The sequence below is a fragment of the Loxodonta africana genome, chromosome 10 (genome assembly GCF_030014295.1).
Source record: "Loxodonta africana isolate mLoxAfr1 chromosome 10, mLoxAfr1.hap2, whole genome shotgun sequence".
In the NCBI taxonomy this organism is placed as follows: Eukaryota; Metazoa; Chordata; class Mammalia; order Proboscidea; family Elephantidae; genus Loxodonta; species Loxodonta africana.
This window is the reverse complement of record NC_087351.1, coordinates 73,745,988-73,770,513: the sequence shown is the minus strand read 5'-3', so window position 1 is coordinate 73,770,513 and position 24,526 is coordinate 73,745,988. Positions and strand designations below refer to the sequence as shown.

The 24,526-nt window shown below is 35.3% G+C and overlaps 1 protein-coding gene and 1 long non-coding RNA gene across 2 annotated transcripts in view; one reads left to right on the top strand and one right to left on the bottom strand.

Annotated features, from left to right (window-relative positions):
* LOC135232610 (uncharacterized) overlaps nt 1–24,526 on the top strand; it is a 36,093-nt gene that overhangs the window by 2,067 nt on the left and 9,500 nt on the right. The gene's annotated exons all lie outside the window — the stretch shown is intronic.
* Nucleotides 1,480–24,526, bottom strand: part of HIF1A (hypoxia inducible factor 1 subunit alpha) — a 52,138-nt gene continuing 29,091 nt past the window's right edge. The window contains exons 5-15 of the mRNA XM_010588680.3: nt 23,131–23,243; nt 22,129–22,331; nt 17,265–17,371; nt 15,855–16,002; nt 13,158–13,378; nt 12,003–12,289; nt 7,242–7,364; nt 6,692–7,116; nt 3,949–4,057; nt 3,263–3,386; nt 1,480–2,805 (exon numbers count right to left, since the gene is read on the bottom strand). Coding sequence (XP_010586982.2) covers nt 2,654–2,805; nt 3,263–3,386; nt 3,949–4,057; nt 6,692–7,116; nt 7,242–7,364; nt 12,003–12,289; nt 13,158–13,378; nt 15,855–16,002; nt 17,265–17,371; nt 22,129–22,331; nt 23,131–23,243 — 2,012 coding nt within the window. The 3' untranslated portion in view covers nt 1,480–2,653. The remainder of the gene's footprint in view (nt 2,806–3,262; nt 3,387–3,948; nt 4,058–6,691; nt 7,117–7,241; nt 7,365–12,002; nt 12,290–13,157; nt 13,379–15,854; nt 16,003–17,264; nt 17,372–22,128; nt 22,332–23,130; nt 23,244–24,526) is intronic.

The window sequence follows — 24,526 nt, the reverse complement described above, 5'->3', positions numbered from 1 at the left end:
GAGTCAGAACTGACTCGATGGCAATGGCTTTGGTGGTTTTTGGTCCCTTTTAATCATTGCTCTCCCAAGTTGTTTTCCCAAACTCCAGGCTGTTAAACAGCTGATAATTTACTAATATTTGAAAACTATACATAAACTTCTAGTTTTCAAGTGAGGAGTTCTTGGATGGTGCAAACTGTTAAGTGCTGCTAACTAAAAGTTTGGCCATTTGAATCCATTGGAGGTGCCCTGTGATCTACTTTTGAAAAAGCTGCCATTGCAAACCCTGTGGAACACAGTTTGCCCCTGACACAATTCCGACTCATGGGCAAGTGGTTTTTGCTTTTTCCAACTGAAGGTAATGTGCTACTAAAATAAGCAGAGTATTTTGATTTTGTAACCTGGGAATATTAAGCAGCTACTTTATCCCAAAGTACCACCTCTAGTACTATCTATATTCAGGTGTTGAAGCATTTGGGGTCATAATATTAATGGTAGAAGTATATATGTGTCCAATTTTGGGGTGAATCTTACTATTATAAACTTTTGTTCCAAAATTTTCATGTAATAGTAGTCACATTTTCTTCATTCTAAGATAAAACAGCCACCAATTAGATCTGTGGCTTTGTTCGTATTGTTCAGGTTACACATCCAGGCTAGAAGACTTGAGGTTCTGGCATTGCCTATGTAATTTGTCCACAAAAATAATTTGCTGTTATCTTTGGGTGCAGGGATTCACGGTGATTTTCCCTTTTTTTTTTTTTTTATCTTTCTGTATGGTATGATTAAAAAAAAAAAAAATTTCTTTTACAATGAGAAATCAAAACCAAACCAAACCCAGTGCTGTCGAGTCGATTCTGACTCATAGCGACCCTATAGGACAGAGTAGAACTGCTCCATAGAGTTTTCGAGGATTCGAACTGCTGACCCTTTGGTTAGCAGCTGTAGCACTTAACCACTACGCCACCAGGGTTTGCATAATGAGAAAAGAATGTAGCTATTTTATAAAAGAGAAATACAGGAGAAAAAGAATAAAGCTATTTTAAAATTAAGGAAATACAATATCATTAAAACAAAAATAAACCAAGGCATGCCATTTACTACCTTTAGGGCTTGGCCAAATTGTTTATCTTTTGGGGTCAAAATTTCTTCATCTGTGAATGAAGAATAGATTGTAAATCTTTAGAGGCCCTTACAATATTATGTGACCATAATGTTCAGGATTTGCTTCACCCATCCTATTCACATTAACATGTTAAAATTCTTTGTTTTATAAATAACACATTTCTAAAAATATACACTTTCCTGTGAAATATTATGATTTGTTATAAATAAGACATTTGGAGAGATTACCATATCCATCGTTTATGGCAAGATAAATATAAAAATAATTGATACCAATATCATCTTCATAAAATACTTGAATAGTTGGAAAACAATTTTATAGGTTGGAGACGTTGCAGCAAATATTATTTAAACATAAAAGCTGATCAAAGGGGGCCTGGTCCACAGAAGATGTTTATTTGATGTAACAAAACAATACAGTTAGTGTTAGATCCAACCACAAAGAGCAAAAAGAATGAAAAATTTGTACAATGCACATAGAAAAACAAGGTATTTACTGTGACAACTACATATTCCTAAAATAATGCTGCTAAAATTACTCAATTATTAAAATCTACACGAAAACAGAAAGATGTTAATAGCGACAAAGTGCATAAAACCAAACATCAAATTTTGAGCAAAGTAACATACTAGACAATTTGCTAACAATGCATGATTTTTTTTTTCCTTGTTTACAATCTGCTCAAAATACCTTTATACCAACAGGGTGGGCAGAACATTTAGGTTTAATATCAATTACACAATTATTAGCATAAACTTCCACAACTACAGATAGGGTATTGTTCTCTTTTGAGCTGGCAAAGTGACTATAGTAACATCAGATCATTTCTCTGAATTGAGAATTTTATCCGAATAAATGCCACATACCTTCCAGATATATGCATATCTTTCTATATCATGTAAATGGCTTTACCCATTTAAATAATAAACCATACAGCATTTAAGAATCATTATTATATGATTAACAATGACATGTTCCAGGTTTAACAATTTCATAGGCCAAAAAAAATTTCTCCTTAAAAACTAGTTTTATAAATGCAGAATATATTGCATGAGTAACTGCTGGTATTTTTTAAGAAAATATATTGTGCAATTGTGGCTACCATGTACTGCTGGCAAAGCATTATTGTTTATGTAAAATGTGAAAAAAACAGTAAAAATCTTTGAACTGCCTATCACCATGATGAAAGGTTACTTGCCTTCTTAAAAAAATTATATTGGCATCTCCTTGGAAAAAATCTGATAAGGAACAAACTCCCTAGCCAAAAATAAATAAATAAAAAGGTGCATTTTTAAAATGATGCTACTGCAACATATTGGTTTAAATACTAAAGAATTGTGAAAATGTGTTGTCTGTGATCTGGCATTAAAGAACATACTAAAAAAGAGCAGTAATGTAAATTAAGTAAAAAGGGGATCAAAATTGAAATAACCGAGTTTGTGCAGTATTGTAGCCAGGCTTCTAAAATTAGATATAGAAAATATAAATAGACTGCTTTAGGTAATGAGCCACCAGTGTCCAAAAAAAGGAATGAGATTATGAAAAAGCTCAGTTAACTTGATCCAAAGCTCTGAGTAATTCTTCACCCTGCAGTAGGTTTCTGCTGCCTTGTACAGGAGCATTAACTTCACAATCGTAACTGGTCAGCTGTGGTAATCCACTCTCATCCATTGATTGCCCCAGCAGTCTACATGCTAAATCTGAAAAACAAAGAGATACCTAAGTATTGGTTCATCTAGTCAATATTTATTAAACACCTACTATGCACTAGGAATTGGGGAAAATAAGGCAAATAAGCATATAGAAAAGTTTTTGGTCTAACGAGCAAAACCACTATGTAAGCACATGCAATCAAGTGTTACTGGTACTGTGTCAGAAGTGTTTACAGGATACAATAGAGGTACAAATGCATCAAAATTTACAAGTTTCATCTACTATTCAATGTTGATAAACACCCAGAGAGATATATCAAAGATAAATACTAAGAAACGAAAGCAGCAATTCAAAATATCTATTCCTGAGTTATTGCCATGAGATGAAACAGTACTTTGTTTTTTAATATTGGTTAAGGAACCAAAGTCACTCTCACTTAGAGTAAGGCTCCTAAATATATTTAATTGTCTTTGTGAGGTTCAAGGGCAGTAAAAATAAACTAACCAGAGGGTATTAAAATAATTGTCTTTTGCTCCAGTCCATTCTGTTCACTAGATTTGCATCCTTTTACACGTTTCCAAGAAAGTGATGTAGTGGCACGATCCTCTGGCTGTTGTAATAATGTTCCCTAAAAACAGTAAGGTTATTTCAATTTTATTATGTTGAATTCTTAAAAATTCAAAAACTGAAATCAGTGTTAAGTTTAATAATATGTACGCAGATTTCTTAATACTGCCGCAAATTGTTTTTAGTTATCTCAATCGTAATATGATAAAGTCACTTGTTACCCATTATGACTACTCTGACTACAAATGCTTTCCAGTTAATTTGCAATGAAAATATCACTTCAGATTGGTTTAAGTATGGATTACACGAGTATTAGCTTATCTCAAAAGAGTAGTAATTATGTTAACAAAAAAAGTAACTTAAAGGGTAGAGAATGGGACTGATGGTAATACTGGATGTGGAATAAGGGGAGCTTTACTTTTTACTCAAAATACATGTATATTGCTTGGAATTTTTATAAAATTATTCATTAGTGTTTATATTTTAAAAAAATAAAGTATACAAAGTAAAAAACCAATGTATAACTTCTGACAGATTAACTTTAGTATTTGGAAAAAAAACAAAAAAAATTCAGAAATAACATCAGCTAGAATAGAAAACCAAACATTTACTCTTGCACTTACAATTCCTACTGCTTGAGAAAGTGAGCCATCGTGTTCCATCTTTCGCTTTCTCTGAGCGTTCTGCAAAGCTATTATCTTTGGGTGTAATTCTTCCTCAGGAACAGTAGTCCTGGGGAAAAAAATTCCAAATATTAAAAAGAAAAAAAAAAAAAACCCATCCCTATTTAAAACAAAATACATAATAGCAAGTTTTCCAACATTAAGGAATGTAATGTTATACATAACAGAACTCCCCTGATTACTGAAGTTTATCACCATAAAAGCCAAACCTCAACTTTTAAAACAAAAAAATTCCTAAAATACGCTTTTACCTATTTTATAAAATAGACCTGAACAGAACTAAGCTGACATTTCTGTAAGTCAAAACAGGTGAATATCTATCTGCCTTTCATATGGTTCCACTTCACGTAACTACAACAGACTGACATTTTGGAACTACTGAAATGCAAGATGATAGACCCCCACCCCAGCCCCCCTACCCCATACAAAATCATAGTGACTCTTTGTTTTACATGGTTGAGAATGCCATTTGGTTAAAATGCCATTTGATTTATTACACTAACTTCTGTCCTATATGGAGTTTTGTTTCATATGTGTTTTTTAATTCTGTAAGACCTGCATTATATAAACAGGCAGGCTTTTAAATTCTTATATAAATACATTATCTTTATGAAATACAACTCAATCATATAAATACCATCTTAGTGGTACACTTTTAATGGTTTATCTTTAATCTTTGTTTTAAGGGTGTAAGTTTTCTGGTTTAGTACGGCACTTTGATTTTGCAAATAATTACCTAGAGATGTAAAAAAAAAAAAAAAAAGTATCCATAAGCTTGTGAAAGGTAAGTTCATACTTTAAAATGCTTAATATATGTTATATTGGAACTCATGTAAAAAACAAAAATTGCTGAAGTGATTATATGTTAGATGTGGTTTTGAAAAGAATAAAGTACAAGGAAAATGGAATATCCATGGTCCTCTGTAGCCAACAGTAAACTGTAAATTACAGGTCACTGCCATTTACAGAAAGTCCCTGGATTATGAACGACTTCCGTTCCTAAATCTGCCTTTAAGTCGAAGTTAGGTACGGCTTGTAGCTATGTCAGTCAAATGTTTGTCTTAGCACACAGTATATAGTGTACCTTTCTATGCATAAAAAATTTTGAAGAAACGCTTCAGATACACTGAAACATCTTTAACCTAATAATACAGTAATAAAAAATGTTTTGATATGCACTGCAAAGTAGCACCCATTTGTTATTCTGAACCATGTATGTACCTTGAATTTTTAACATAATAGGCATTACGATGGTTGGTTCCTAACTACAGGTTGTATTGTAAGTCCTAACCCGGGGACTCCCTGTATGTTACTATATTCATTTATCTATCCATCCAACAGCCACTTACTGACCAAGCACTATACACTAGGTACTGAGCTCAGGTATTGGTATTCCTAAAATGCCCAAGACACTGTTACTACTCTAGAGGAGCTCAGGCTAACGTAAGTTGGTAACACAGTAATAATATAAAGTATTGTTAAATACCTCTGAGTTAACCTAAAACCCCAAGATCTCTTCCTTGCTCAGAAAAAAGTCCTAACACTGCAGGGCAGGGAGGAAAAAGCCATAAGCTCTGGCTATAGCATAGCAGTGCTTCTTTCCTACTGCTATATATAGGGTGGAGAGTGAATCACTTCTCTTCTGCACACACATCCCCACTGACAGCTAAAATTTGTTTCCTGTGGATAGAGCCTAAAATTTAAAATATGTCAAATGCCATTATGATTAAAAAATTATACATGGAAATTACAATTTAAAAATTGGGTTATCCAGATGTTTGATCATTTTAGCTCCACAGAAGCACGTCATAAACCATGCTGAGATTCCTGCTGTAACCCTCAAAAAAAACAATTTCACCTACAATATAGCTAATGTTCTATAAACATGTGAAAAATTAAAAGGAATTGTTATAACACAACTATAAAAAAACCAAACCCTTTGGCGTAAAGTGGATTCCGACTCATAGCAACCCTATAGGATAGAGTAGGACTGCCCCATAGTTTCCAAGGAGCGGCTGGTGGGTTTGAACTGCTGACCTTTCGGTTAGTAGGTCTAGCTCTCAACCACTGAGCCATCAAGGGCTTGTAAAAATGTATTGAATACTGAGGGTTGAAAAACAACAAGCTCAATTTGGAATGAGGAACTGGAGTGCTCTTAAGTTGAAAGGGTTCCTCCCCCTACCCTCACAAGCATCTTAAAAAAAAAAAGCTCCAAGAGATCAAAGCATCTAAGTCATGAGAAGGATAGCTAACTAGTTTGATTTAAACAAGACTAAAAGTATACCCGGGCCAGTTATTTTACAGAACTTACTGGCCACACTTTTTTATATATTATACTTTATTTTTTTAGAGCAGTTTTAAATTAGCAGAAAGTTCCAAGAGTTCCCATATAATCTTGGCTGCATTTTATTTTTAAAGGTTATCAGAATGGCCTCCCACCTTCTACACTTAGATTGACACTTAGACTGGTAGTATGATTAGTTTAGAGAAACTAAATACACAATCTAGTTTAGGAGACAGTTTTTGAGTGGTTGCTTTAAGTTCAGGATTTGTATGTCAGTTTTACGTTCCTTAAAGCTTACACATCAGATAGTTTGCTATATGTTTGGAAATAATTTACTATCACACACATTTTCTCAAAAATAATAACAACTATAACTTAAATGTTACAACGTATAAATACCTTTGACTCAAAGTGACAGATAACAGGTTAGGGCTTCTTGGATGAGATTTTTCTGTCTGTTCTATGACTCCTTTTCCTGCTCTGCTTGGTGAGGCTGTCCGACTTTGTGTATCATTATATGGTGATGTTCTGGCACTAGTAGTTTCTTTAGGTACGTGGGTAGGAGATGGAGATGCAATCAATATTTTAATGTCTTCCATACCGTCTTTTGTCACTGTTTTTAATTCATCAGTGGTGGCAGTGGAAGTGTTGGCGATAATAGCAGGTTCCTGCATTTGAGTCTGCTGGAATACTGTAATTGTGCTCGTACTTTGAGGGCTTGCAGAACTGCTTTCTAATGGTGATAACTGATCAAATGAACGTAACTGGAAGTCATCATCCATTGGGATGTAGGGGGCTAACATCTCCAAGTCTAAATCAGTGTCCTTTAAAACAACAAATGTATGAGTTTTAACAATGGCCACACATCGTGAAAGAAAAATTAAACCCAAAGTCACTTCAGACTAAAAATTAATAAGATTTAATACAAAATATAAACAAGTTTATATACCTGTGTGGCAAATGGATTCTTTGCTTCTGTGTCTTCAGCAAAAAGTTTCTCTACCAATTCCAACTTGAATTCATTAACCATATCACTGTCCACATCAAAACAATAGTCACTGGGACTGTTAGGCTGAAAAAATAATTAAATGTGTTTATATTTTCCCTGAAGAAACCTCAATGATTTGGTAGTTGTTAGAATTCTCAAATGAGATCTGACAGCATACAACAAAGTATCTTTTTATCAAATTCTGTCTGACTAGTGAGAAGTTACATTTTTGAGCTGTTACCTAACTAATTTGGCCAGGATACATATGTCTGATTGTATATAATACAACATAATTTACAAAATTAAAATAAAAAAATACTCAACTGCTTATTCTAAAGAATAAAGCTTATCTAATAATTCAACTCTGACAACAGTACCTAGTTGGCCAATTAACAAGATTTACTCATTGGACTCTTCCTTTGTAATGAGAAGAGCTTTCCTGTGGTGATCTAATTAAGTATTTCACAACTTCTCCGGGGTCTGAGGATGAGGACTTAAGTTTATTCACCTGTGTTCATCTTAATGCATGTACTACTATTTTAGGAGTTCTGGGCAAGAATTATAACCAAAAAACTACAGGCTATGTGTTGCCGTTAGGTGCCATCGAGTTGGTTCCAACTCGTAGCAACCCCATGTACAACAGAAGGAAACACTGCCTGATTCTGCACCATCCTCAAAATTGTTTTGTATGTTTAAGCCCGCTGTTGTAGCCACGGTGTCAGTCAATCTCCTTGAGGGTCGTCTTCTTTTTCAACGATACTCTACAAAGCATGATGTCCCTCTCCAGGAACTGGTCTCTCCTGGTAATATGTCCAAAGGACGTGAGACGAAGTCTCGTCACCCTTGCTTCTAAGGAGGATTTTGGCTCACTTCCAAAGCAGATTTGTTCATTCTTCTGGTAGTCCATGGTATATTCAATATTCTTCGCCAACACCATAATTCAAAGGCATCAATTCTTCTTCAGTCTTCCTTATTCACTGTCCAGCTTTTGCATGCATATGAGGCGACTGAAAATGCCATGGCTTGGGTCAGGCACACTGTAGACCTCAAAGTGACATCTCTGCTTTTTAGCACTGGTCTTTTGCAGCAGGCTTGCCCAGTACAATATGTCATCTGATTCCTTGACTATTGCTTCCATGGGCATTGATTCAAGTAAAATGAAATCCTTGACAACTTCAATACTTTCCTCATTTATCATGATGCCAATCACTGGTCCAGTTGTGAGGATTTCTGTTTTCTTTATGTTGTGGTATAATCCATTCTGAAGGCTGTAGTCTTTGATCTTTGCCAGTAAGTGCTTCAAATCCTCTTCACTTTCAGCAAGTAAGGTTGTGTCATCCGCGTATCACAGGTTAAGAATCTTCCTCCAATCCTGATACCACATTCTTCTTCATACAGTCTAACATCTTGGATCATGTGCTCTGCATAAATTGAATAAGTACAGTGAAAGAATACAATCCAGATGCATACCTTTCCTGACTTTAAACCACACAATATCCCCTTGTTCTGTTCAAATGACTGCCTCTTGGTCTATGTATAGGTTCCACATGAGCAAAATTAAGCGTTCCAGAATCTGGATTCTTTGCAGTGTTATCAATAATTTGTTATGATCCACACAGTTGAATGCCTCTGCATAGTCATTTAAATACAGGTAAACATTTTCTGGCATTCCCTGCTTTCAGCCAAGATCTATCTGACATCAGCAATGATATCCCTCCTTGCACATCCTCTTCTGAATCCGGCGTGAATTTCTGGCAGTTCCCTGTTGATGTGCTACTGCAACAGTTTTTGAATTATCTTCAGGACAATTTTCTTGCATGTGGTATTAATGACACTGTTCAATAATTTCTGCATTCTGTTGGATCACCTTTCTTTAGGATGGGCACAAATATGGATCTCTTCCAGCTGGTTGACCAAGTAGCTGTCTTCCAAATTTCTTGGCATAGACAAATTAGCACTTCCAGTGTTGCCATGTATTTGTTGCAACCTCTCAACTGATATTCCATCAACTCCTGCAACCTTGTTTTTTGCCAGTGCCTTCAGTGAAGCTTGGACATCTTCCTTCAGTTCCATCGGTTCTTGAGCATATGCTACCTCCTGAAATGGTTGAACACTGGACAATTCCTTGTGGTATAGTGACTCTGTATTCCATCTTCTTTTGATGCTGCTTGCATCATTCAATATTTTGTCCATAGAATCCTTTAATATTGTAACTTGAGATTTGAAGTTTTTCTTCAGTTCTTTCCGCTTGAAAAATGCCAAGTATGTTCTTCCCTTTTAGTTTCTAGCGCCAGGTCTTTGTACATTTCATTATAAAACTTTACTTTGTCTTCTCTAGCTGCCGTTTGACATCTTCTGTTCAGCTCTTTTACTTCACCATTTCTTCCATTTGCTTTAGCTACTCTATGTTCAAAAGCAAGTTTCAGAGTCTCTTCTGACATTTATTTTGATCTTTTCTTTCTTTCTGCTGTTTTTAATGACCTTTTATTTTCTTCATGTAGGATGTCCTTGATGTCAACTTGTGTGGTCTTTGGTCACTCATGTTCAATGCATCAAATCTGTTCTTGAGATGGTCTCTAAATTAGGTGGGATATACTCAAGGTTGTAGTTTGGCTCTCATGGACTTGTTTTAATTTTCTTCAGCTTCAACTTAAATTTGCATATAACCAATTAACTGTTCTGTAGTCAGCCCCTGGCCTTGTTCTGACTGATGATATTGAGCTGCTCCACTGTCTCTTCCCACAGATGTAGCTGATTCCTATGTATTCCATCTGGCGAAGTCCACATGTATAGTCGCCATTTATGTTGTTTAAAAAAGGTATTTGCAATGATTAAGTCCTTGGTCTTGCAAAATTCAATCATGCAATCTCCAGCTTCGTTTCTATCACCATAGCCATATTTTCCAACTGCCAATCCTTCTTCGTTTCCAGCTTTCCCATCCCAGTCACCAGTAATTATTAATGCACCTTGATTGAACGTTCGATCAATTTCAGACTCCGCAAGTTGGCAAAAAATTTCAATTTCTTCATCCTTGACATTAGTGGCTGGTATATAAATTTGAATGATGGTTGTAGTAACTGGTCTTGCTTTTAGGCATATGGATATTATCCTATCACTGACAGCATTGTAGTTCAGGACGGATCTTGAAATGTTCTTTTTTTATGATGAATGTGACACCACTCCTCTTCAATCTGTCATTCCCAGCATAGTAGACCATACAATTGTCTGATTCAGAATGACCAATACCAGTACACTGTAGCTCACTAATGCCTAGGATATCCATTTCATTTTTAACAACTTCCAGTTTTCCTAGATTCATACTTTGTACATTCCACGTTCTGATTATTAATGGATGTTTGTAACTATTTCTTTCATTTTCAGTTGTGTCACATCAGCATATGAAGGTCTCAAAATCTTTACTCCCTCCATGTCATTAAGGTTGACTCTACTTTGAGAGGCAGCTCTTCCCCAGTTATATTCTGAATGCCTTACAAGCTGAGGGACTCATCTTCTGACACTATATCAGACAATTTTCTGCCATTTATAAGGTTTTCACTGGCCATTTTTTTTTTTTTTTTCCAGAAACAGACTACCAGGTCTTTCTTCCTAGTCTGTCTTAGTCTGAAAGCTCAGCTGAAACCTATCCACCATGGGTGGCCCTGCTGGTATTTGAAATTCTGGTGGCATAACTTCCAGCATCAAAGCAACACTCAAGCCACCAGAGTATGACAAACTGACAGATTAGTGGTGGAAAGGCTATGTATTTTAAGCATAAAATTTTTGCTTTCCTCATTCTAACATTTTTACTAGATTCACTTTTATTAGATTATAAACAAAATAAATCATTTTTGTGCTAGGCAAACTAATCAACCAGATCATAGGCTATATTCTCCCAAAGGCTGTAAGATGTCAAATCAATCCCCTACTCTTAGTGTATTAGATGTTTTAATCAATACATATTTAATGTAAAATTATTACCATTTATTTGTGCCTCATTTATCAAATTATAACATTCAGATCTCTAAAGTTGCCCTACTCCTAAGCATTATTTTTAAACTTAGGAAGCTCTGAAATTGGATTATTCTAGATTTAGAAATAGAGCTCTATGTGATATCTCTAGTCTTGGCTCAGCCCTAGCCCTTAAAGGCTATTGTGCTTATAGGGCAATTAACATCAAAATGGAACTAGAATAAAAAGATCAGTTATTAAGTATTTACTTTGTGCAAGGCTTGGCATTTTCATGTTATACTTATCCAGAATTTCAAAACAGTGGGTCGCTATGAATCAGAATCGACTCGACAGCCCTGGGTTTGGTTTGGTTTTTGGTTTAATCAACCTTTTGTCAGCTGGACAATTCTCCAGTTTAAACAGTAATAGGTACAGACTCAGGGATATCTTGGATACATACACAGATAGCACTGTTCTCTGTGGATGTCAAAATACAAGAATTTTTTGTCCTGTTGCTGTAAATATATAAAGAAACAACGTAAGTTTTACCTTTTGATTTATGTTAAAACTGGTTCCTTTGTATGTTCATGACTAACTTTGAGTTTAAAACATGTGCCCAGGTTTAAGTTTGGCTATAATAGGTTTTATCATTTTAACATGCTAAAATCTACACAATTTTGATAGGTGATTCAAATTAAAATTTAAATCAAATTTGCAAAGAAATTCCTGAACATTGAACCTGAAAGTTATCCTATTTTAAATCATGACACTTACCTCTGGTGAACTTTGTCTAGTGCTTCCATCAGAAGGGCTGGCTGGCTGATCTTGAATCTGGGGCATAGTAAAAGAAAGTTCCAGTGACTCTGGATTTGGTTCTAATTTTAATGCAACTTCTTGATTTAGTGCAGGGTCAGCACTACTTCGAAGTGGCTTTGGAGTTTCAGAGGCAGGTAATGGAGACATTGCCAAATTCATATTCTGTAATTTTTCACTGGATGAGGGAAGCATTACATCATTATACAAGGGAACTTCCTCAAGTTGTTGATCATCACTTTCTGTGTCTGTGGGAAAGAAATAGATCAATCTAAAGAACATCTAGATTTTAACATATATAAAAATTAATGTCCCTTTTTACAAAAGGTTTGTCTAGTTAATGTAAACAACAAAAACGTTAATCAAAGTTTACATATGCTATGGGATAACCATAATTCTGAGTTTTCTTTTCAATCTACTACTGGCAACTCCTATTATTCTATATGGAGTCCCTGGGTGCTGTAAACGGTTAACACACTCAGCTGCTAACTGAAAGGTTGGAGGTTCAAGTCCACTCAGAGGCATCTCAGAAGGTCTGCCAATCAAGATCCAAAAAAATCAGCCATTGAAAACCCTACGGAACAGAGTTCTACTCTGACACGTGGGGTTACCATGAGTCGGAACTGCCTCAACAGCAACTAGTAAAAATTATTCTATATGGCATAGAGACCTGGAATTCTGATCTTTTCATTCCTTGTATATGTTAACATTTGACCTAGTTCGAAATTACGGCTTTCATTTTCAAAGTTCGATGTTACAATATGACTCTTATTTATCCTTTAATTCAGCAATACTGGTCACACTATAACTCTGCTAAATTGTGGAGAAAATATGACATCCAGATACAGAAGTAGAAGAACTGGGAAAAATAAAAGTGGGAAGAAGAAATACCTTAGACGCTTTGAAGACAATTTCCAACAATGTGACAAAAGCAGGAATGCAGAGAAATTGCAGAGCAAAGATATTTAAGTGAATACTTTCAAGATTATAAAAACAAAATGTATAAGACCATAATGTCCAAATGACTACCAACAAAAAATGTCAGAGTAAAGTTCAGTTAAAATGGAGCTTGCAGCAAGAGACATAGTTTAGGAGATTAACGAAATAAATACCCACCATTGCTGCCAAAATCTAAAGATATGATTGTGTCTCCAGCCGCTGGGGCCAGCAAAGTTAAAGCATCAGGTTCCTTCTTAAGTTTATCAAAGAGACTACTTGTATCTTCTGATTCAACTTTGGTGAATAGCTGAGTCATTTTCATATCTGAAGACTCAACAGGTTTGAGGACACATTCTGTTTGTTGAAGGGAGAAAATCAAGTCGTGCTGAATTATACCACTGTTAAAAAAGAGAGATTAATAATTCTTAAATGAGCACTTGATACAATGGGGAGAGCGGTAACCGTCTCTTTAAAAAATTGTTTTATGAAAAGAACATTTTAAGATCCTTGACCTAACTTCTCATACATACTTTGTTACATTTAGGATTTAAAATATCAGTAAGAAATAAAGACCTAATAAAATTCACACTACACTACAAGAGTGTTCAAATACTGACTAATTTCAATTAAGAAACTTCAGACATCCTTTTCGGAAGAGTGGTGGTGACAAGGAAATAGTCAAGTCTATGAAGGACACAAAAAGATCTTCAGAATTTCTGTGCAGACCCACACAAAATGGGATTGGCTCAAAAGCACTCTGGCATGATTTGAGGCGTGACTTAAGAATGGTCTTAGAATGTAAAGATATATAGGTAAATAATCAAGATTTTCTAAGAGGGGTACCATATTTTCTCTGCTGGTAGGAAAATGATAATGGTGATACTATCTACAGGATAAAGTTGAAGAGGGATGATGGAGATAAAGTTGAAGAGGAATGATGGCTTAAACATGTATTTTATTGCTCCTTTAACCAATAAATATTGAATGAAAAATATAAAATATCTAACTCTTATCCTCAAGATGCTTATAACCTAGTATGAAAGTGGATGTGCAAACGATTAAAATACAACGTGATAACTGCTAAAATAGACAACGCTTGCTTCACAGAGAGGTTAACAGGCTGAAACTTGGGCTTGAGTAGGATTTGTTAGGCAGACTGCGGTGCGGTGAAGAGAAGGGCATTCCAAGTGGGGGGTTCTTACATAATGGTAAAGTCACAAAAGAACTCTTTGGCACTGATATTAAAGGATGGTCGCAGAAGTGACAAAAATAAAAATAAATGACCAAAATCTTCCTAAGAGGGGTGACCATAAATTTTAGAAGGAGGGCTAAATCTAGCAAAGTATGGGAGTATGAGAAAATGACAAGAAATAATGCTATAGAAGTAGACAAGGGTTTATCTTCGGGGTGATAAAGGGATCTTTAAAAAAGCCTAAGGAAAATGAGAGAATCCATATCCACAAAAGATCAGCTGGGTGGTAATGTGGAGGACGGACTAAAGATCAATTAGAAGCCTACTGCAATAGATCAAAGTTTAATTCAAGATGTCCACAATAATCATAAGCCAATGAACTGAGAGGAAAGTTCATGAATATACAAGAGCCATGTGTCTATCAAACATCCCCTCCATATCTCACATAGAATTTCATTTAACCTTTTAAGTATTATCATCTCTCCTATATAGATGAAATTCAGAGAAATGAGGAGACACCCCCAACATCAAAGAGCTAATGAGTGGTAGAACTAGGGCACAAGCCTAACTCTTCTGGTTCCAAAGTATAGTATTCTTACTATAAAAATAGCACAGCTGCTTTAAGATAGTATATATGCTGATAGCTGTATGATGAGAGTAAATTAATCCACAGGAGATCTGGTATTTTTTTCAAGGTCCTTTTTAAGATGGGGGCAGGAAGGATGGGGACAACTACTGGTAATATTTAGTGGAATCACTATAAAATAGCTGTCCTAAAAACCTAGGTCAGAGTATTGAAATCATAATTAGGTAGGAATATGGGAGTAAAATACAATTCATTTAAATGTTTCTGATCTTACTTCCTATAAAAAAATTATTAGGTGCCGTTGAGTCAGTTCCGACTCATATTGACCCCATGTACAACAGAATGAAACGCTGCCTCATCTTGTGCCATCCTCACAACTGTTGCTATGTTTGAGCCCACTGTTGTAGCCACTATGTCAATCCATCTTAAGGACCTTGCTCTTTTTCAGTGACCCGCTACTAAGCATGATGTCTTTCTCCAGAAATTGGTCCCTCCTGATAACATGTCCGAAATACATGAGGTGAAATCTTGCCATCCTTGCTTCTAAGAAGAATTCTTGGCTGTACTTCTTCTAAGACAGATTTGTTTGTTCTTCTAGCAGTCCATGGTATGTTCAATATTCTTTGCCAACACCATAATTCACAGGCATCAATTCTTCTTCAGTCTTTCTTGTTCACCGTCCAGCCTTCTCATGCATATGAGGCGAATGAAATACCATGGCTTGGGTGAGGTGCACCTTTGTTCTCAAAGTGACATCTTTTTTGCTTTTTAATACCTTAAAGCATACAGCCTTCAGTATGGATTACACCTCAACATAAAGAAAACAAAAATCCTCACAACTGACCAATAATAAGCAACATCAGGATAAATGGCGAAGAGATTGAACTTGTCAAGGATTAATTTTACTTGGATTCACAATCCGCCAATGGAAGCAGCAATCAAGAAATGAAACTACGTGCTACACTGGGCAGAACTGCTGCAAAAGACCTCCTTAAAGTGTTAATAAAAAAAATAAAATATCCAAAAAAAAAGGGGGGGTTAGTCCTTAAAAAAAAAAATTTTTTTTTTATTTTTTTTTTTCATTTTCCAAGCTTACCTCACAACATAATTTACACATACAATGCATTGTGGTTGAGAGTTCTTAGTGTTGTATATGACAGTTGCTTGAGTTTCAACCCAGACATATCCACCTCTTTTGGCAAGCATCCTGTACTGTCCTGTGGTGACCTGTCCTTTAGTAAACACTAGGAGTAAAAAGGGAAAAAAAAAGTCTTGAAGAGAAAATAACTTTTAATTTTCAAAGTAATAGATGCAGAATGTTGATCACTGTTTTAGAAAAAGAAAAATGTTTATTTTAATGGAATCAGTTATAACTTTAAATTGAGAGAAAAAAATTCAACATAGATAAAATGTAACCATTTCCTTCTTCTAACTCCCAATTTTCACTTTAAATAAAACACAAGCCAGGAATGAGGGGCAGCAGTGACTACAATTTCCTTAATGACTTATGTTCAAAGTACATGTCAGAAAAGCTAGAGAATTATGAATATCCTTGATTCCACAGAGAATAGTGAGGAAAATGGCACTGCTGTTCTTTCTTTACATTCTTGCTATAGTTTCCAGAGAACTAAAGACACTTCTAATAGCTGTGCTAAAAAAGAAAAAAACTTTTTTGTGTGTGCTAGCATATTTGAATATAAATTGATACCACATGCTGAAGTCTTTTGGTGATTTAGGCAATCTAAATTATTTATTCAGGAGAGCCAGTACCAGTTGTCATTTAGTCAATTCCAACTCATGGAGACCCCATATGTATCAGAGTAGAACTGTGTTCCATATGGTTTTTGGTGGCTGATTTTTCAGAAGTAGATTGCCAGGCCTTTCTTCCCTGGGTAAACTCAAACCACCAACCTTCCAGTTAGCAGCAGAGTGTGTGGACTCACAATGGCGATGTCATGAGTGTTTGGGCCCCGACTGCAGACTTGAGCACATCCTGCAGCTCAACACTCAGGCATCCCCAATCATGTTGTGAAGTTATGTTTAGGTGTAGATTAATCATCAAGTGAGAAATCCCAAAGTAAAACTTTGAACATGACTTATTTCAGCAAAATCCAGAATCACATCTTGTGTCAAGAGCACTTGTTACTATCTGTGCCTAATGCTGATCATTGATTCATTCAGCCATTTTCTGTGTATCTTTTTTGTGTCAACCCCTGTTCTGAGTATTTAGGTATGGATTCTGAAAACGAAGCTATAATTTTTTTTTTTTTTGAGTCTTTGTATTTAAAAGGCCAGGAAAGTATTATATATATTAAGTACTTTTAATAAAACTGGTATTGGTTGTAACAAATATACAAAATACATTTAATGGTCAAGATCCCTTATGAAAGGTCCAGTCTAGGAAGACTGGTTAATTTTAACCAAAAAGCTAGATATATAATCAAGCAGCAAAGAGACTGCAAGAGTTCAATAATTAAAAGATGCTTGAGTTCCTCGTTGTACTTACTATCGTGATGAGTTTTGGTCAGATGATCAGAGTCCAAAGCGTGATAATAGTCATAAATTGAGCGACCCAAAAGTTCTTCTGGCTCATATCCCATCAATTCAGTAATTCTGTTATGTAAGAAAATAAGTAATCATAAGTTGAATGATCCAAAAGTTCTCGACTCATATCCTGTTAATTCTGTTAAGTAAAATTGTAAGTAAAACAATAAATCAGAGACTAAACGGTAAAGAAAAACTTTGCTTCTCCAGAGTAATTGATACACACTTATTTTCTGGACGTACGTACTTTTGGTAACAAGGCAGGATATTAATAAAGTACTGCTAAATTAAATAATGAAAATTATAAAGGTAGTTGTCTTAGTTATCAAGTGCTGCTATAACAGAAATACAAGTGGATGGCTTTAACAAAGAGAAATTTATTCTCTCACAGTTTAGTAGGCTACAAGTTCAAATTCAGGGCATCAGCTCTGGGGGAAGGTCCTTGTCATCAGTTTTCCCTTGGTCAAGGAACTTCTCAGGCACAAGGACCCTGGGTCCAAAGGACGAACTCTGCTCCCAGTGTAGCTTTCTTGGTAGTATGAGGTCCCCGTGTCTCTCTGCTCACATCTCTTTTATATCTCAAAAGAGAATGGCTCAGGACACTATCTAATCTTGTAGATCTCATCAATATAACTGGCGCTAATCCATCTCATTCACATCATAGTGACAGGGTTTATAACGTATAGGGGAAAGCACATCAGATGATGAGATGGTAGACGGTTGTACAATACAGGGAATCATGACTTAGCCAAGTTGACAGATACTTTTGGGGGACACAATTCTATCCATGACAGTAGTCACTGACCTTTAACTTAACATACAAAGTTTATAGCTTTATTTTCCATGAAACCATATTCTTATATAACAATCTTTAAGCAAAGGCCTCACTTAAGGGGATCAGTATGCACTACAAAATTCTAATATCATCAACCAAAGATCACACTACATGATACCTAAAAGAATATCTATTATGTTGGTTTTAGAAGGTGCTCCTGTACTTAAGTTTTTGAAATTAAGTACATGAGATTATGGGAATTCATTTCAGATGAAACACTGATATCAAATTGAAAATGACCTGGAAAGTAATCCAGTCATTTCATCCAGTTACCTGGAAGATCCTTTATGACAGAGATTAGATCTTATTACTCTCTGCAACCACAGTCTGAAATGGAACTCACATCATGAGAAAGAGAAAGCTGTCTTAGCACCATGCTAAATGGGAATGTTCTCTTTAAAGCCTTTCTGGGAGCAAAATATGAGTTAAGGTTTTAGATTTTTCTGTCTTTAGATTCAAAGTACTTACTTACTGAGGTGCAAAGGAAGTTACATAATGTACTATGTGTCCAAAAAAAACACCCAAAAACCCACTGACTACAAAAGGCACATAGAGAAGATACCCTTCTTCTAAGTATAAAAGTAATGCTGCTTGCGCTGCCACACTGCAAGCAAGATCTTCCATAATTTATTCCAAAATCAGTAAGTATATAGATGTATAGAAAGCTGACTTGTAAAAAATGAACTCTGAGTTCTTTACAAAAGGATATCCCAAAACACGGCAACACTAGGTGGCAGCATTACGAAGGAAAATACTGCTATAAAAAAAACTTATTTAAATTTTGTTTTAAAAATCATTTTAATTGGTCTTACAGGATATACATTTAAATAGAATTCCTATGGAATTAACTTTTTTTTCATTAATCAAACATTTATATGCCTATGTGTGACTACCATTGTTCTAGTGTGAAAATACAGACAAAACATAACTTTTGAACCAAACGTAGCTTGCCTGATACACTTTCCACACTACTTATGAAACAATGTGGTAAGTACAGTGATGGGAATCCATGCATGGGCCACCCCTATCAACAAGGAATGATGGCGTAAGGAATAGCTTCTAATAGGAGATACTTAATGAGTTTAGAAGAGAGCCAAAAAGAAAACAAAAGCATTTCAGGAAGAAGGTATACCACAAGCAAAGAGAGAGTGAGAATATGCTTGATAGTGTACAGGTAACGAAGATCCTGATGTGGCTGGCAGGGGCAGAGTGTGATGCGGGGAGTGGAGAGAGATGAGGGTGGAGAAGTAGATAGGAGGATCAGATCAGGGAGTGCCTCAGAGGTCACTAAGAAGCTTTGACTTAATCATATGTCAATCAGTGCTTCTCAATCTGGGGTGTATCTATCACTAAGGGATTCAAGCAGTCACAATATAAACAGAATACATTTTCCTAGAAGGTCAATTCTGTTCATATTTGAGGGAGAAAGGTAAAGTTAATTTAACTTTAGAAAATTACATAATTTATATTCTATAACAAAAGGGGAGTGGGCTTCAAAAAATTTGCTCAAAAAGTGTTTTTAATGGATTAGGAAACCTTTGGTAAAAAAAAAAAAATACATAATGTACTATGTGTCTAAAAAACACAACTATACTGTGTACCACTCATTGTAAGCTTCTTGAGGACAGGGACTTTGCTTCTACTATAGTATAAGTTAGTGTCATGAACACACTACTTGATCAAATGTGCTGTAATCAGGGTTTTTTTTTAATAAGTGTAAATTATTCAGTACAGTAAATAAATAGCTGCTTGTAGGATTTTTTTTTTTTTTTGCTGTTAGAAGATAAGTTAGATCTCCTTAAAACTGGGCATTTTTTCCCCTATATCCTGTTCTCAGGGGTTACAGATGTTGAGAAATTACTAGAAAGAGCTCTAACCAGAAAATGATGATCTAATGGTCAAACTCAAGACTGTACTTGATCTCTAAGCTGGCTTTCTTCATTCTGATTCTTCTTGTGATCATTTTGCTAATTTTCTGATATAACCAAAGGAAAATGTTATTCCTGTTCTCATTTTAGAACCTTCATTTTCCTTTCTTCCCAGCTTACCCCTACATTGTTATTTCAAGTAACTTATAAAAATAATTCCTCAAAAAAGGCTGAGAATCTCTGTTCTATCATACAATCACATGAACACTGGCAGTGAACACCATAAAATATGTTTTAGCTTTTCTATCTTCATTCTTCTAAAAATTGACACCAGTAAGGAAGCATTCGCTGTATACACTAGACACTCTCCAAATTCCCTTAATCCTCACAACAGCCTTTTGAGGTATAATCCCTATTTTACAGATAAGTGAGATTTTAAACAATTAAGTACCAAGGCCAAGGCCACACTGCAAGTACCAGGTCTAAATCCAGGATTATCTGATTCCAAAGCCAATGATTTGTCACATTTTCTTGTCCAGTGGAGTAGGGTTTTATTGTCCACTTTATACTACAGCTAAGTTTCCTCAAAAAATCTTCAGGTTAACCTTATTAATGATGAAGAAAATGATGCTTAAAGAGAAAAACTATGATATCCAAAATCATTTGAATTTAGGCAGCAGAGTCATGATTCAACAGTCTGGCAAATGAATCTATGCTTTTATAACCACTATGTTATACTCCTTTATAGTGAAAATGGGACAGGTAAACAACAGTAGAATAAATGCTATGACAGATAAGTACAAGGAACAGTGTAGTTTTTTTTTTTTTTTTTTTTTGAAGGAATAAGGAAAACTCCACAAAGGAGCTGTAGATGTTGTAGGTGGCTCTTGGGAGGTAAGTATGTGTTAAGAGGTAAAGAAAACTTCATGGCAAAGTGGGCAAGTATATGCAAAGGCACTGAGATATTAATACACGTGGGGAGCTCTCTGGTTATAGGGTGTTTAAGGCCAAATTAGGAGAAAGGGGACCATGAAGAGGCCTCTTTCCTTATGATTACTTTGCAGAGGTGGAGACGGGTTAGATTGTGAGTATCTCTGTTTGCCATACTAAGTTTAGATTTGATTGCATAGGTCTATTCTTCTTTCACCCTTTCAAAATGCACATCTTTTGACAAATAAAAATCTCCTACTCACCTATAATATTTTTATAATCAAAATGTTTTATGTGTGAAGATGAAGGGGGGCAACTGAAGCATTTTTAACAGGAGAATACCATGATCTGGTTTTCACATTTGGAAGTCCACTTTCTGGCAACCTGGATGAGAAATTACAAGGGCACAACTCTGTTGGCAGAGATGCAGCTCACAAGACTATGCAACAGTTCAGCAAAAGGGAATAATGAGCTGAAGAATGTAATGGCAAAGACAGGAATGGATCAAGGAATATTTAGTAGATAACATCTATAAGAGCTAGAGACCAATTGGGTGTAGACAATGAGGGTAAAGGAAAAGGTAAAGATGACTTCCAAGTGTTTGCTAGGACAATGCATCTACACAGTAGTGTTATTAACCACAACGGGGAGGAAGAAAAGCAGCTTTTGATGATGCTATTTTGGAGCAGCAGCTCAGTTAGAGAGATATTTAGTTTATAACACAGAAGAATATCTGGATAGGAAGAAGGTAATTAAATAGAAATAGCTAGAGATATGGATTTGGGAAATGGCAACAGAAACCACGGGCAGGGCTAAAACTGCTCAGGGAAAATGTATAGGGTGAAGAGATAACCAAAAACTTCCCTTTTAGTCCACAACCAAAAACCAATCTGTACTTCCTCAGAATGTGCATTGTGAATGCTTTTGAAATGTATTTATTTTCTCTCTTTAAATACATAGAGGTCTTAAAGGAAAGAGAACTCATGTTAATAATTTTTATATAGTACCTGATACAGTTACTTACACATAGTAAGCATTCAGTAAATGTAGCTGACTTAATTTACAAAGTTAATCTAATGTTACTGAGCTCCAGCTTAGTCAAAGAGTATACCAATGAATCTTTACTACAGTGAATATTAAAAAATGCTGTAGACAAACTAAAAATTTCAAATTATATTTTATATCTAATTTACCTTTCATCACAATAAGAAAATTTCATGTCCAGGCTGTGACGACTGAGAAAAGTCTTGCTATCTAAAGGAACTTCAATATTTGATGGGTGAGGAATGGGTTCACATATCAGCACCAAACATGTCATAGGTGGTTTCTTATACCCACACTGAGATTGGTTACTGTTGGTGTCGTATACATGAATATGGCCTGTGCAATGAAGTACCTGTGTATGAAGATGAAGAAAAAAAAAAAAAATTTTTTTTTTTTTTTTTTTTTTTAATTTATAACACTAGAAAAAACCAAAATGCAGACATAGTAGTTGAGTCCGACATGGCAAGTAAGCTTTGATAAAATTCACTGTCATTACCATAACTAGAAAATATTTTGATAACCAATAAATGTTTTCCCTTTGATACCACCCATGACATACTACTCCCCCAGTATCGTAGACTAGTTTTTAAAAAATTCCCCTTATACAAGTCTGGCTGCCTTTTCATTCATCTGGTCATCATAGCCGCTTGGGAGTTATTTCTTACTCTGATGACCGTTTCAACAGCGAGCAAAGAAGTGACAGGTACCTTCAGGAGATGCTGTTTTGGGAAGGAAAGGAACTAGAAAGACATTTGAACTAAATCATTAAGTACTATAAGTAAAGGAATACACTAAATAAGTATGAGTTTAGACTTCAACGATAAATTTTCTAAAGCATAAGCTTTATGAACATGAAAATTTTCATACAAATTACTTTTGGCTTTGGTCAATCAATTAATCTCATTTTTTTATTCTTTAGATATCTGTTTGAATCATGCTTTCCTAGAGTTTGGTTTTTCTACACTGTTTTGGATTTTGGGGGACCACACACAAATTAGTTCAAAGTTCAAATGTTAAATCTGCAAATGCCAAGGCACAACTGTTAAGTTTTCCCCCACAATTCTAATGATATCTTCATATTAGCAATGTCAAGATATATGAATTAATCTCTAAATCAAATATATTAATACTCACAAATTGTTCTAATTTACCTTCCATGTTGCAGACTTTATGTTCATAGTTCTCCCCCGGCTAGTTAGGGTACACTTCATTCTGAGAAAAAAGCTTCGTTGTGTGTTTTGCTCTTTACCCTTTTTCACAGGGCCTTAATGAAAGCAAGAAATAAAGTTTAAAATTACCTATACAAGTTTGTTATAGTAAGAGTAGCAAGATGTTCGGCACCTAGGTGCTATTCAGTTAAATTTCTCAGCATGAACAGTGATTCACACCCCTTTTCCCACTCCAATACAGGTGACAAACTCTAACCAGTTAACAGTGGTTCATGACTACAGTGATTTCCTGAGCTCATGGGAAAATCTGTATTTAGTATAACAGTTAATCATTTCACATTCAAGCCAGTAAACCTGATCAAACTATTGAGGAAATACTAATATGCTATAAATTCACTCTATAACTGTGTTATCAATGTACACCCCAAAAGACAGCTTCAACAAACTCATCCTATACTATATTAAACATCTTAGTGTAATTTGTAATATGCGCTCCATATATTTATTGCACTTTCAAAATAGCAACTTCCTTTTTAATAGCAAATAGCATTTTTATATATCTGCTTTCCCCTTAAATCTCCCTGTAAAACAGGCAAGTAATTATTTCTGCTTTGTTACTAGAAAAAAAAAATTATATTGTGTGACTTATCAAAAGCTACAAAAATAAAGCGAAGTCAGAAATTAAATAAATTCAAGTCTGTTTACTCCTATTTCAAAGCTCATCTAACTAAAAAATGAGATTACACTCAAGTGAGTATGCAAACAGCAACTTGATTTATCTTCATTGGCCAGACTGGTTCAAAACAAATAGAAACTTATTATTTAGGGCCTGGACTAGATATTGCAGGCTATACAAAAATGAATAAGATGCACTGTCTGCCCTGGAGAAGTTAAAAACGTAGTAAATGTAGTTATAAGGCCAACAACAACAAAACAGTCCTGAGTAAGTGCCTCAAAACTTGTAAGAATGCTTTAAAAGAAGGAGAGAAACTAGAACAATAACTTAGTTAGGGGGAGCCAAGAAGGCTTCTTTGAAAAAAGGAACATTACAATTTCAAGCAGAGATAGGTTAGAAGGGTATCCCAGACAGACGGAAGAGAATGAAAAGAATGGAGGTAGAAAAATAGCACATGTTTGGGGAACACAGTACAGTTTGGTTGCAGAATAAATTGTAAAACGAAACTAAAAGCAAAGGTTAGGGCTATAACGAGGGAGGACCCCTGCACGCCAAACTGAGGAGTTCAGCCTTAAATGAACAACATGGAGCCTCCCTCTAAAAGTGTTGAGTTGAGAAGTGAGTTAGGAAGTACAATGAGAAACTCAAATAACAACCTGGCAGCAATGTGTTAGAATTGGAATGCAGTTATGGTATTGAGGG